Source organism: Echiichthys vipera (genome assembly GCF_963691815.1).
Source record: "Echiichthys vipera genome assembly, chromosome: 4".
Lineage (NCBI taxonomy): Eukaryota > Metazoa > Chordata > Actinopteri > Perciformes > Trachinidae > Echiichthys > Echiichthys vipera.
The window spans coordinates 8066779-8079730 of record NC_139829.1 but is presented as its reverse complement, the minus strand read 5'-3'; the positions used below and the strand labels follow the sequence as shown (position 1 = coordinate 8079730).

At 34.0% G+C, this 12952-nt stretch overlaps 2 protein-coding genes across 2 annotated transcripts in view; one reads left to right on the top strand and one right to left on the bottom strand.

Annotated features, from left to right (window-relative positions):
* Positions 1–31: 31 nt before the first annotated feature.
* On the bottom strand, positions 32–6101 carry grsf1 (G-rich RNA sequence binding factor 1). The gene is made up of 10 exons (XM_083912960.1): positions 5747–6101; positions 4933–5077; positions 4041–4196; positions 3768–3902; positions 2233–2371; positions 1564–1697; positions 1147–1217; positions 906–1041; positions 681–735; positions 32–378 (listed from the first exon to the last, which is right to left on the bottom strand). Exons 1-9 carry the CDS (start codon positions 5978–5980, stop codon positions 686–688), a joined length of 1200 nt encoding a protein of 399 aa, XP_083769086.1. The 5' UTR covers positions 5981–6101; the 3' UTR covers positions 32–378; positions 681–685.
* A 6262-nt stretch (positions 6102–12363) lies between these two features.
* Positions 12364–12952, top strand: part of mapk1 (mitogen-activated protein kinase 1) — a 29466-nt gene continuing 28877 nt past the window's right edge. The window contains exon 1 of the mRNA XM_083912539.1: positions 12364–12695. Within this exon, the coding sequence (XP_083768665.1) occupies positions 12550–12695 (146 nt within the window). The 5' untranslated portion in view covers positions 12364–12549. The remainder of the gene's footprint in view (positions 12696–12952) is intronic.

Below are 12952 nucleotides of genomic sequence, written 5' to 3'. Positions count from 1 at the left end.
AAGAGGAAAACGCTTTAGCTGCAACTGAAACATTACAATTATTTATTGGAACAATTCTTATCATGACACGTCAGTTTGAAGAAAAAACAGCTCTCAGGAAATGGTGAAGAATATTTAAATGTAACATGAAACATTATTAGATCTTGAGTCTTAAGTGCCCCTAATTATGGATCATGGGCGTGGAGATGAATCCCAAGAGATAGCTGCATTTGATGCCATATTTGATCATTTATAACCTTTACTAAATGACTAATTAACTCCCTCTTTTTAGATAGAGACATGTTTTTTTCTTTGGACACCAGGAATTATTATGTGATGTCCTAGTCAGGCTGGAAAATAAATATATAGTCTTGTGTGTGTTAAGCATCTGTGTGTCACCTGCAGGAGAAAAATAAAACAGGTTAACTAACATCTGGAGGGGAACTTGAAAACAACAACAAAGTGTGTATGAGAAGATAAAAGATAAAAAATAAATTCACTTTTTTTTTTACGAAAAGGAAAGCAGCACAGAGACTTTAGTGTCTTTGTTCCATAATATGCTGGAAATTCCCAGCTGGTGGTTTGTAATTACAACTTACAGAAACCAACACAGCCACTAAACTCTCCTCTCCTTTGTAACTTCCTTAAAAGTGTGGATCATAAAACAAGCAACTTTCTGGATCTAACTGAGCGTTTCTCACCTCCTTCAGTCAAAGTTTGGTGGAGAGTTCAGGTATAGCTCGACATATCGTTCTCCTAAAAATCAGAGAAGGTTCAAAAAGTTAGTTAAACTCCTCTGTGTCTGTCTGTCTGTCCGTCTGTCCGTCTGTCCGTCTGTCCGTCCGTCCGTCCGTCCCTCCCTCCCTCCGTCCGTCCGTCCCTCCCTCCCTCCCTCCCTGGTGTTAAATGCTTTCTGACAGTCTCACCTATGTACATTCTGTCTCTGGACATGCCGGTCAAGGCGTCCTGGTGGCAGCTGAAGTAAACGTCGGCCTCTCCAGTCGGCCTCCCTTGAGGACCGCATTCAATCAGGATCTTAGACACGAGTAGAGGAGAGAAGAACTGCGAGAGAAAAACAAAAAAACATGTACACAGTGACCTCTACTGCAACAACACAACATGCTTCAATTCACCAACAGTATCTTTATTTTACTTTTATTTTTTTACCTTAACAATGTCTTCTCCGGACACCTGGAAAGGAAGTCCTCTCATGTGGATGTAGTGAGGTGGAAGAGATCCTTATGGAGCGGATAGAACGTTTACACCAGGATAAACAAAAAAAGAAACTATCGCCTCATTTTACCACAGCCTACTCTCCCAGTTGACTTGTATTTAAAACATATGCTCAGTTTACATTAACTGCATCCTCATGTGATGTGAATACCTGTAATAAAAAGCCTAAATGAGCTGCTTATTATGCACCAAAGTCTCTCTAAAGTATAAATGTGTGTTTGAGCTACAATTAATCATTTGAAAGTCAGATTAGAACCCTGATTGTTAACATAATACTTATTTCTCTTAATCTTGTGTGGAGCGGAGCAAACTAAAAACCTAATACAACCCAAAGCCCTAAAGCCTCCTCACTTGTTCCGCTCTGTGAGGTGGGGACAGGCCTCCTGTTGGCCGTCTGAGGGCTGGTCATCTGAGGAGCAGCTGCAATCGCCGGCCTCCTAGTTGAATGTATCTGGTCACTTCTGCTGGGAAACACCTCGATGTATCTGCAAGTACAAACAGAAGAACATGAGTAGGCGAACGGGGAGATGCTCGGAGAGAGACAAGTACAGAATACACAGTTTGTACAGTAGATTAATGTATGTTATTAATGTGGAACCAAAGTTCACACGTGAAAGATCCGCCTGGAAACACATGCTTATTATATACACGTGCACAATGCAAGCTGTGCTGGAAGAATACAGCAGATGGCGCTAGTGATAAAGCGATGGTTCCGCTCAGGTGCTTTGTGGTTGCACTCACAAATCTTTATTTTTCATATACAATAGAGTGCTGCGGGGGTGACATAGTTTTGAAGGCCGACCCTGAAGTTAGCATCGTCGTAGTTCCCTCCTCCCTCAGTGCAGTAAATATTTCCATTTTGGATTAATGCAGAAAATATGCTCTGCGGTGAGCAAAAGTTTATGACAAACACCACTTTTATGATGTTTATGCAAATGTTCCCTCAGTCCCCAGCAAGAACATTGTGACAGGATTCTAAAGTCTCTACAGATCTTAATGGGAGTGCGCGCAGCATCCTACCTGTTTCCGATGATCTCTCGGTCTCTACGCAGAGCTTCATCTGCTGCTTCCTGAGAGGTAAACTGCACGAAGGCGGCTCCAGAGTTTCTTCCTTTGTTGTCTGTGACGATGGTGATCCCGTTCTCCAGTATATCCAAACCTGAAAGACACAAAAAACAGATTCGGAAGTTGTCTCTGTTCATCGTTCTACGTCTCAAATATCAGAGCACCAGAGTCACAGACAAAAGAAAATGAATAAATCAACTAATTATGTTAATATGTTTATGGCAACATGGCTCTTAGGTGGCAGATCTCCTCACCACACATCTCTAACTTTATTCATGAGTGTGTCTCAGAGCCGGCTGCCGCAGTACCGTGGTACAAAGGAACAGATCCAGTGTTTCCAGTAAATGTAGTAACTTTTCGCAAGTCCAAGTCAAGTCTCTTATGGTTTTAATAAAATAGAGTTGCTACCGCATTGTATAATTACCGGTACACAAGGTCCCAACTAATGACACCTTATAATCTAGTGTAAATAAATAAAGTCTGCTGTTCCCATTACCTGGAAAACAGGATTGAAACTTCAGGTCCTGCTCTCTTTGGAGGATTTTAAGACATTTGATAATAATTTGGAGGCAGACTCATCTGGCTGAAGATAGTCTGCATTATATATAAATGATTATGGTGGATTTTTATGTATATTTGCTTTTTTTAGTTATTTGATATGTTTGTATTGTATTATAGTCATGTATTTTATACTGGCTGCTCATTCTGTTTGTCAGAAACGTTGTCAGTCGTGCTGCTGTCTGTCTCAGGACACTCTGAACAAAGAGATGTTTAATGTCACCAGCTCTTTCTGTGAAATACATGAAAAAAATCCTCCAGCCTCTCAAACGCAGAGTAAAGGTTTAATCTAATAACGCAGTAACATTAATGTTACGTGGTCAACAATAAACCTGTGACGTAAACTTGCCTTTCGCTGACATTAATAATAAATTAGTATTCCTCCCGGTTTAACAGCATTAGCCCGCAGATGGAGGCAGCACCGGCAAGAAAACACTTTTCAAAAATATGTAATTTAATGAAGGCCAATCTAAAAATTAGTCTCTCACAAAGCTAACATTAGTAACAAGCTAACGTTGATAGTTTATGCAGCTGAGCTTAACACAGATGTTGCATTCTGTGATTATTTTGCTTCGGCTTTGCCTGAAGTTATTAAAGCCAAACAATATGACGGTAATGTAACTGCAGCAGCAGACTGGGCTGAAGTTAGATTAAAATTGGATATTCAGATAGAATGGGACCAGAGTGAATATCCATATCCAACTTAAAACTAACTTCACCCCCATCATGTGTGGCCGCTCTCACATCTCTGTGGGAAAGAATGACTTTCTGCTCCTGATGTTAATGCTCAAAAAAAGCACAGAAATATAAAGATTGTGCACGAGTCTCAAATCTCGAGTCCGAATCCAATCTCAAGTCACATTTGTGTGCGACTCGAGTCCGAGTCTCAAACTCGAGTCCCCATTTCTGATGTAGAGCTGGGAGAAGCTTACCTGAAAAAAACTGGGTGATATCGGCCTTGTTGCAGGAGAAAGGGAGACCTCTGAGCCGCACCACCGCGCTTTCAGCTGGAGCCTGAACGGCTTTCTTCAGTATGGCTTCAGCGTCGTTGTTCGTCACTTCATTCACTGCAAAAAAAAGAAACAAACAGGACATGAGCATCGGTTTTCATCATGTGTGGTCGCTTATTTACATTATTTTGTTAATCTTATTCAAAAGTCCCAGTGAACCAGCATGAACAACAGCAGGACCCAAAAGAGACTAACCTTCAACGTAACGTGGTCCGAGGTAGTGCCGGTGCTTCTCCAGAGCTTTGCTGACATCCTCCTCGTGCTCCAGCTCAAGGAAGGCCTGTCCCGATGGCCTCCCCATGGCGTCCGCGGTGAGATGGATCCCGTTCACCCCGTCACGGATCCTACATTCTGTAGAAAGGTAAAGAAATGTTAGCAAACAGCTTTTTAAGAGGGAAAAACAAGCACTTTCAAGTCACCTTAAACAAAGATTGAAAGAACATTCATTTGTTTGCATTTCTAACTGTCAAAGATCATACAGCCTTTAAATCAATTAAAAATAGTTCACAAGTAACAAGAAATGTCTGTATCTGTTCAAACAACTTCAACAAAAAAGATCAGCTCTACATGGGTGATTGTGCAGATGAAACGCCAGTTTAATTTTTCAAGAAGTATATTCCAATTCAAACATATTCCTAACCTTGAAAACATAACAGTTTAAATTAAGCATTTTCCAAACTTTCAAGACTTTACCTAATCGTAATATCCAACTGTTGTCATTAGTTGCATACTGACAGTTGTCTTAACATATCATCTGCCCGGCTGCAGTTACTGTTCATGTAACCTTTCGTTGTTGGTTTCTTTATTTATTTATTTACACATATAAAAGAATAAACAGACGAAATACATAATTTGCGAGTGAATGTGAAGGAGAATTGCCTTAAAACCCCTGAGAGGAGCTTGAAGAGTGGCACTCTCCAGGCAGCATATTACAACAAAATAATTAGGACATTAAAGTAATAAATTTCCTCTGCTCCATAGACCGGATACACTAGTCTTTTCTCTGCTAATTAATTTTATCTCTCTTCCACCCCTTTGTCATCTGCGGCATTATGTATATCTGTGACTGTCAAATCCAAACTCTCACCTGAGAAGAACTGCAGAAGGTCCTGAGCTGCGCAGGACCATGGGAGACCTTTCACGTGCACCACGTACACCTCCTTCTTCTCCGGCTCTGTATCCGGCTGATATTCCGGCAGCGGAGGGTACTCAGCTTCACTAGGTTCTTCTGCCTGGAAGACAAGATGAAAAAAATATATATATTTAGCCACAAATGCTGCTGTACATCATCAGCTATTTAACGCCAATACGAACGGAGTAACCTGTAGAAGTATTGCTGTTAATGGACCAAGGCGAGTTTTTTAAACAGGTGATTGTTGATATTGCTTTTTTTATAATCCAGTGGTAGAAAATATTAAGAACTGTACGTGTACAATATTGAGATACATTTAGGAGGGAAATATTGTACTTTTTACTCCACTCCTTTTACCTGATAACTTGAGGTACTTTGCAGATTAAGATTATTAATACAAAGGGACATAAATGTGTCTTTGGTTTATATGTGCAAAATCTATATTATAGTTAGTATATGTTAATTCTGTGGTTGCTTGCATCAGCGGGTCTGTCTGTCTGTGTATCTGTCTGTCTGTGTGTGTGTGCCTGTCTGTCTATGTCTGTCTGTCTGTCTCTGCGTGTCTGTCTGTCTGTCTCTGTGTCTGTTTGCGTTTCTATCTGTGTCTCTGTCTGTCTGCTTGCCTGTCTCTGTGTATGTGTCCGTCTGTCTCTGTGTCTATGTATCTGTATGTTTGTCTGTCCGTCTACATATCTATGTGTTAAAACATGTAATTGCAGATTGTAGTAAAGTTATTAGAACAATACTCGGCCCTCTGTGTGGGACTAACCTTGGTGCAGAAGCGGTGCAGGCTGCTTCTCACTGCGGACTGCAGCTGATAGACAGCCCGGGTTGTCGACCTCCATGTCGGCTGTTGAATGAACCCGCACCGGCCTGAAAACAACACGGCGCTGCTGCTGCATCTGGTTGTGATCCCTCCTGTCGGTAACGTAACTGGTAAAGTTGCCTTTCCTGCGACACACCGCTGCAGTAAAAACAACACAGCTTTGCTGTTCCGGGACATGTTAGAAAGGGACAAATAGTTGCTTTTTAGGCTGAAACGAGACGATATAATTAACAGTTTTGAGTCAGTTTCTCTTTCAATTTAGCTAGTTTGTTTAGCTAACGGCGTAGCGTGAGGTTATAGGAAGCAAAACTGACCGACTCACGTGGGTAAGTCAAGGACAGCGCTCTGGAGTTTCAACTGAGCTAACAAGCTAACAGGCTAACCACTTTCTACTTCCGGTTACATTTCACAACAAAAGCCGAAACATGACAAGGTACTTTTTGATCAACTTGCACAGCTCAGAATTGAATGACATATAATACTACTCATACCACTCAATGCATTTTTTTTTTTAATTATATAACATTTAATGATTTATTTAGATTTACACAAACTCACAACACACTTGTATTGCTCTATTAATTAAAACATATTTTTAAAAGCTTTAAAAATAGACCTGAATTCTACAATTAAACTTGACTAGCAATTGAATAAAATTAAAAACATATTTTTCCAACTTTCTACCTTTTCCTGGACTTTATTTTAGGATATGTATTTTCTTTAAATGCATATAGACTAATTCAAACAATATTTAAATGGTGCTATTGTTAATTAACATACAACCAGTTTAGAAAACATTTAGCCCCTTACATTTTGAATATGAAAAATCCTTCCTCTGCATACATTGGCAGAATTTTAAGCATCTTTTAAATTTTAATTATCATTTTTATTTGTTTTATTTTATTTTTTTGAAATACCGAAACTGAAAAATAATGTTAAAAGAAAATATCTGCCTGCTACAATCCTAACATTTCGATTATTTTTCAAGTTTCCAAGCATCCATCTAACATCCCAACAAAATGCACCATATTCACCTTTTAAACTAAAATCACTTCATATTATTTGAAGGCTATAAGGGAAATGGTGTTGTAACTAACTCCCACTTGACAACAGTCTTCGCCCTCAAGTACTTCTTCTCTTAATCGGCTCTTGTTAGTGTTTCATTTTGCTGCCCTCTTAAGGCCAGGATGCCATAAAATCCTCATAATGTCTTGTGTGCAACACCGGAGCCACAGCAATAAAATGAGTTTCATTCCTCCAGCTCATCCAGTCACACAGATGGGATTCAGCACAAAGATGTTTATCATGGAAACTAATTAAGATGCTGCTGATTCTTCTGGCTCTGAATGTCCCACCACAAGTGCTATTACACACTAAATTGCCTCATAGAAAAAGAAAAAAAATCCGTTTATGGGTTAGTTTTGATTTTAGCTGCAGCAGGCGGAAGTTTAATTATTGGTTATTCAGAACGTAGCCTGAGATACGAAACATTTTAATCGTTATCTGTGGGGAAATTTTACTCATAATACCTGCAGTGCTCCTTCTATTGGCATGAGATGTGATCAGATTGCCAAACTGTGTGAGATGATGCATGATATAAAAGTTGGCATATTGGCCCAAACATACAAACGTTGTTGTATGATAACAGTGACTAATGAGATATTTGGCTGATTATAACCACCAAATGCTAAAAGTACTTTTCCAAGAAAAAAAAAAAAAACAAAAGAAAGAAAAAATATAGTTAAAGTAATAAACAGTTCAAATGATTTGCTTAAAGTAATGGGTACACGGTTTAAAGAGAGAGATACTTTCTCAAAATATTGACTTAGTATCTCAAAATAATGAGAAACTATCTAAAACAATATTGACTTAGTATCTCAAAATAATGAGAAACTATCTAAAACAATATTGACTTAGTATCTCAAAATAATGAGAAACTATCTAAAACAATATTGACTTAGTATCTCAAAATAATGAGAAACTATCTAAAACAATATTGACTTAGTATCTCAAAATAATGAGAAACTATCTAAAACAATATTGACTTAGTTTTTCAAAATAATGAGAAACTATCTAAAACAATATTAACTTAGTATCTCAAAATAATGAGAAACTATCTAAAAAATATTGACTTAGTATCTCAAAATAATGAGAAACTATCTAAAACAATATTGACTTAGTATCTCAAAATAATGAGAAACTATCTAAAAAATATTGACTTAGTATCTCAAAATAATGAGAAACTATCTAAAAAATATTGACTTAGTATCTCAAAATAATGAGAAACTATCTAAAACAATATTGACTTAGTATCTCAAAATAATGAGAAACTATCTAAAACAATATTGACTTAGTATCTCAAAATAATGAGAAACTATCTAAAAAATATTGACTTAGTATCTCAAAATAATGAGAAACTATCTAAAAAATATTGACTTAGTATCTCAAAATAATGAGAAACTATCTAAAACAATATTGACTTAGTATCTCAAAATAATGAGAAACTATCTAAAACAATATTGACTTAGTATCTCAAAATAATGAGAAACTATCTAAAAAATATTGACTTAGTATCTCAAAATAATGAGAAACTATCTAAAAATATTGACTTAGTATCTCAAAATAATGAGAAACTATCTAAAAAATATTGACTTACTATCTCAAAATAATGAGAAACTATCTAAAACAATATTGACTTAGTATCTCAAAATAATGAGAAACTATCTAAAAACAATATTGACTTAGTATCTCAAAGTAATGAGAAACTATCTAAAAACAATATTGACTTAGTATCTCAAAATAATGAGAAACTATCTAAAACAATATTGACTTAGTATCTCAAAATAATGAGAAACTATCTAAAACAATATTGACTTAGTATCTCAAAATAATGAGAAACTATCTAAAACAATATTGACTTAGTTTTTCAAAATAATGAGAAACTATCTAAAACAATATTGACTTAGTATCTCAAAATAATGAGAAACTATCTAAAACAATATTGACTTAGTATCTCAAAATAATGAGAAACTATCTAAAAAATATTGACTTAGTATCTCAAAATAATGAGAAACTATCTAAAACAATATTGACTTAGTATCTCAAAATAATGAGAAACTATCTAAAAAATATTGACTTAGTATCTCAAAATAATGAGAAACTATCTAAAAAATATTGACTTAGTATCTCAAAATAATGAGAAACTATCTAAAACAATATTGACTTAGTATCTCAAAATAATGAGAAACTATCTAAAACAATATTGACTTAGTATCTCAAAATAATGAGAAACTATCTAAAAAATATTGACTTAGTATCTCAAAATAATGAGAAACTATCTAAAAAATATTGACTTAGTATCTCAAAATAATGAGAAACTATCTAAAACAATATTGACTTAGTATCTCAAAATAATGAGAAACTATCTAAAACAATATTGACTTAGTATCTCAAAATAATGAGAAACTATCTAAAAAATATTGACTTAGTATCTCAAAATAATGAGAAACTATCTAAAAATATTGACTTAGTATCTCAAAATAATGAGAAACTATCTAAAAAATATTGACTTACTATCTCAAAATAATGAGAAACTATCTAAAACAATATTGACTTAGTATCTCAAAATAATGAGAAACTATCTAAAAACAATATTGACTTAGTATCTCAAAGTAATGAGAAACTATCTAAAACAATATTGACTTAGTATCTCAAAATAATGAGAAACTATCTAAAACAATATTGACTTAGTATCTCAAAATAATGAGAAACTATCTAAAACAATATTGACTTAGTTTTTCAAAATAATGAGAAACTATCTAAAACAATATTGACTTAGTATCTCAAAATAATGAGAAACTATCTAAAACAATATTAACTTAGTATCTCAAAATAATGAGAAACTATCTAAAAACAATATTGACTTAGTATCTCAAAATAATGAGAAAACTATCTAAAACAACATTGACTTAGTATCTCAAAATAATGAGAAACTATCTAAAAACAATATTGACTTAGTATCTCAAAATAATGAGAAACTATCTAAAACAATATTAACTTAGTATCTCAAAATAATGAGAAACTATCTAAAACAATATTGACTTAGTATCTCAAAATAATGAGAAACTATCTAAAACAATATTGACTTAGTATCTCAAAATAATGAGAAACTATCTAAAACAATATTGACTTAGTATCTCAAAATAATGAGAAACTATCTAAAAACAATATTGACTTAGTATCTCAAAATAATGAGAAACTATCTAAAAATATTGACTTAGTATCTCAAAATAATGAGAAACTATCTAAAACAATATTTACTTAGTATCTCAAAATAATGAGAAACTATCTAAAAAATATTGACTTAGTATCTCAAAATAATGAGAAACTATCTAAAACAATATTGACTTAGTATCTCAAAATAATGAGAAACTATCTAAAACAATATTGACTTAGTATCTCAAAATAATGAGAAACTATCTAAAAAATATTGACTTAGTATCTCAAAATAATGAGAAACTATCTAAAAATATTGACTTACTATCTCAAAATAATGAGAAACTATCTAAAAAATATTGACTTACTATCTCAAAATAATGAGAAACTATCTAAAACAATATTGACTTAGTATCTCAAAATAATGAGAAACTATCTAAAACAATATTGACTTAGTATCTCAAAATAATGAGAAACTATCTAAAAACAATATTGACTTAGTATCTCAAAATAATGAGAAACTATCTAAAACAATATTGACTTAGTATCTCAAAATAATGAGAAACTATCTAAAACAATATTGACTTAGTATCTCAAAATAATGAGAAACTATCTAAAAAATATTGACTTAGTATCTCAAAATAATGAGAAACTATCTAAAAATATTGACTTACTATCTCAAAATAATGAGAAACTATCTAAAAAATATTGACTTACTATCTCAAAATAATGAGAAACTATCTAAAACAATATTGACTTAGTATCTCAAAATAATGAGAAACTATCTAAAACAATATTGACTTAGTATCTCAAAATAATGAGAAACTATCTAAAAACAATATTGACTTAGTATCTCAAAATAATGAGAAACTATCTAAAACAATATTGACTTAGTATCTCAAAATAATGAGAAACTATCTAAAACAATATTGACTTAGTATCTCAAAATAATGAGAAACTATCTAAAAAATATTGACTTAGTATCTCAAAATAATGAGAAACTATCTAAAAAATATTGACTTAGTATCTCAAAATAATGAGAAACTATCTAAAACAATATTGACTTAGTATCTCAAAATAATGAGAAACTATCTAAAAAATATTGACTTAGTATCTCAAAATAATGAGAAACTATCTAAAACAATATTGACTTACTATCTCAAAGTAATGAGAAACTATCTAAAACAATATTGACTTAGTATCTCAAAATAATGAGAAACTATCTAAAAACAATATTGACTTAGTATCTCAAAATAATGAGAAACTATCTAAAACAATATTGACTTAGTATCTCAAAATAATGAGAAACTATCTAAAAAATATTGACTTAGTATCTCAAAATAATGAGAAACTATCTAAAACATATTGACTTAGTTTTTCAAAATAATGAGAAACTATCTAAAAACAATATTGACTTAGTATCTCAAAATAATGAGAAACTATCTAAAACAATATTGACTTAGTATCTCAAAATAATGAGAAACTATCTAAAAATATTGACTTAGTATCTCAAAATAATGAGAAACTATCTAAAAAATATTGACTTAGTATCTCAAAATAATGAGAAACTATCTAAAAATATTGACTTAGTATCTCAAAATAATGACAAACTATCTAAAACAATATTGACTTAGTTTTTCAAAATAATGACAAACTATCTAAAACAATATTGACTTAGTTTTTCAAAATAATGAGAAACTATCTAAAACAATATTGACTTAGTTTTTCAAAATAATGAGAAACTATCTAAAACAATATTGACTTAGTATCTCAAAATAATGAGAAACTATCTAAAACAATATTGACTTAGTATCTCAAAATAATGAGAAACTATCTAAAACAATATTGACTTAGTTTTTCAAAATAATGAGAAACTATCTAAAACAATATTGACTTAGTATCTCAAAATAATGAGAAACTATCTAAAAAATATTGACTTAGTATCTCAAAATAATGAGAAACTATCTAAAACAATATTGACTTAGTTTTTCAAAATAATGAGAAACTATCTAAAAAATATTGACTTAGTATCTCAAAATAATGATTATCTTGGGAAAGTTTTTCATTATTTTGAGATGCTAAGTCCATATTTTAAGATTACATACCTTATAAGGCTTAGGCCAAAAAGGTAGGGAACCACTGGGCTGAAGGGATCTGAATATTTATTCTACACCTGGATCTGCGTTACTGCTCGCTTGTGCACTGGAAACTGCACCTGAAGGCAACACTGCGCGGACAGCCGAGAAAAGAAAAAAAGAAAACACCGGATCACATGACCGCCTCCGTTATTTCCTGCAGCATCAACCTCTCCGCTGCTCGGCTCCACTCGCTCCTGCCTGCGACAGCACAGCAGTGGTGTGGCCGCTCTGAACGCACGGTAACGGAATAAGAAAAACAGGCCTCTACCACACCGACAACTGTTGCAAACACAGCGACGACGGATATTAAAAGAAAAACACTTGTTTTATCATTTTAGTTGCTGTTGTTTTTAATTTGATAGCCTTACACAAAAAAAAAGCCAGAGCTTCATAATGGCGACAGCTGCGGTGTCTGCCCCTGCTGGCTGCGGCCCCAGCCCCGGGTCTGGAACGGAGCTGGTCCGCGGGCAGGCCTTCGACGTCGGGCCTCGGTACAGCAACCTCTCCTACATCGGGGAAGGAGCCTACGGGATGGTGTGGTAAGTGTAAACGAAGACTCTGTTCTTCTTTTTTAACAACATGTAGAGAGTTTACATCTTTTTTCGGTTTAGCCTGACTTGGCTAACTTGCATCTTGAACAACTTGCCGACCGTTAGTGACGTTAGCTAACGGTCGGTAAATGTCATGTTTTAGCGAGCAAGCAACAGTGTGCAACCGATGTTACTTTAACCAAGACGGCGACCGTTGGCGAGGAAAAAGGGAATAAATCACGGCTGACTTTTGCTGGGTTGTAATA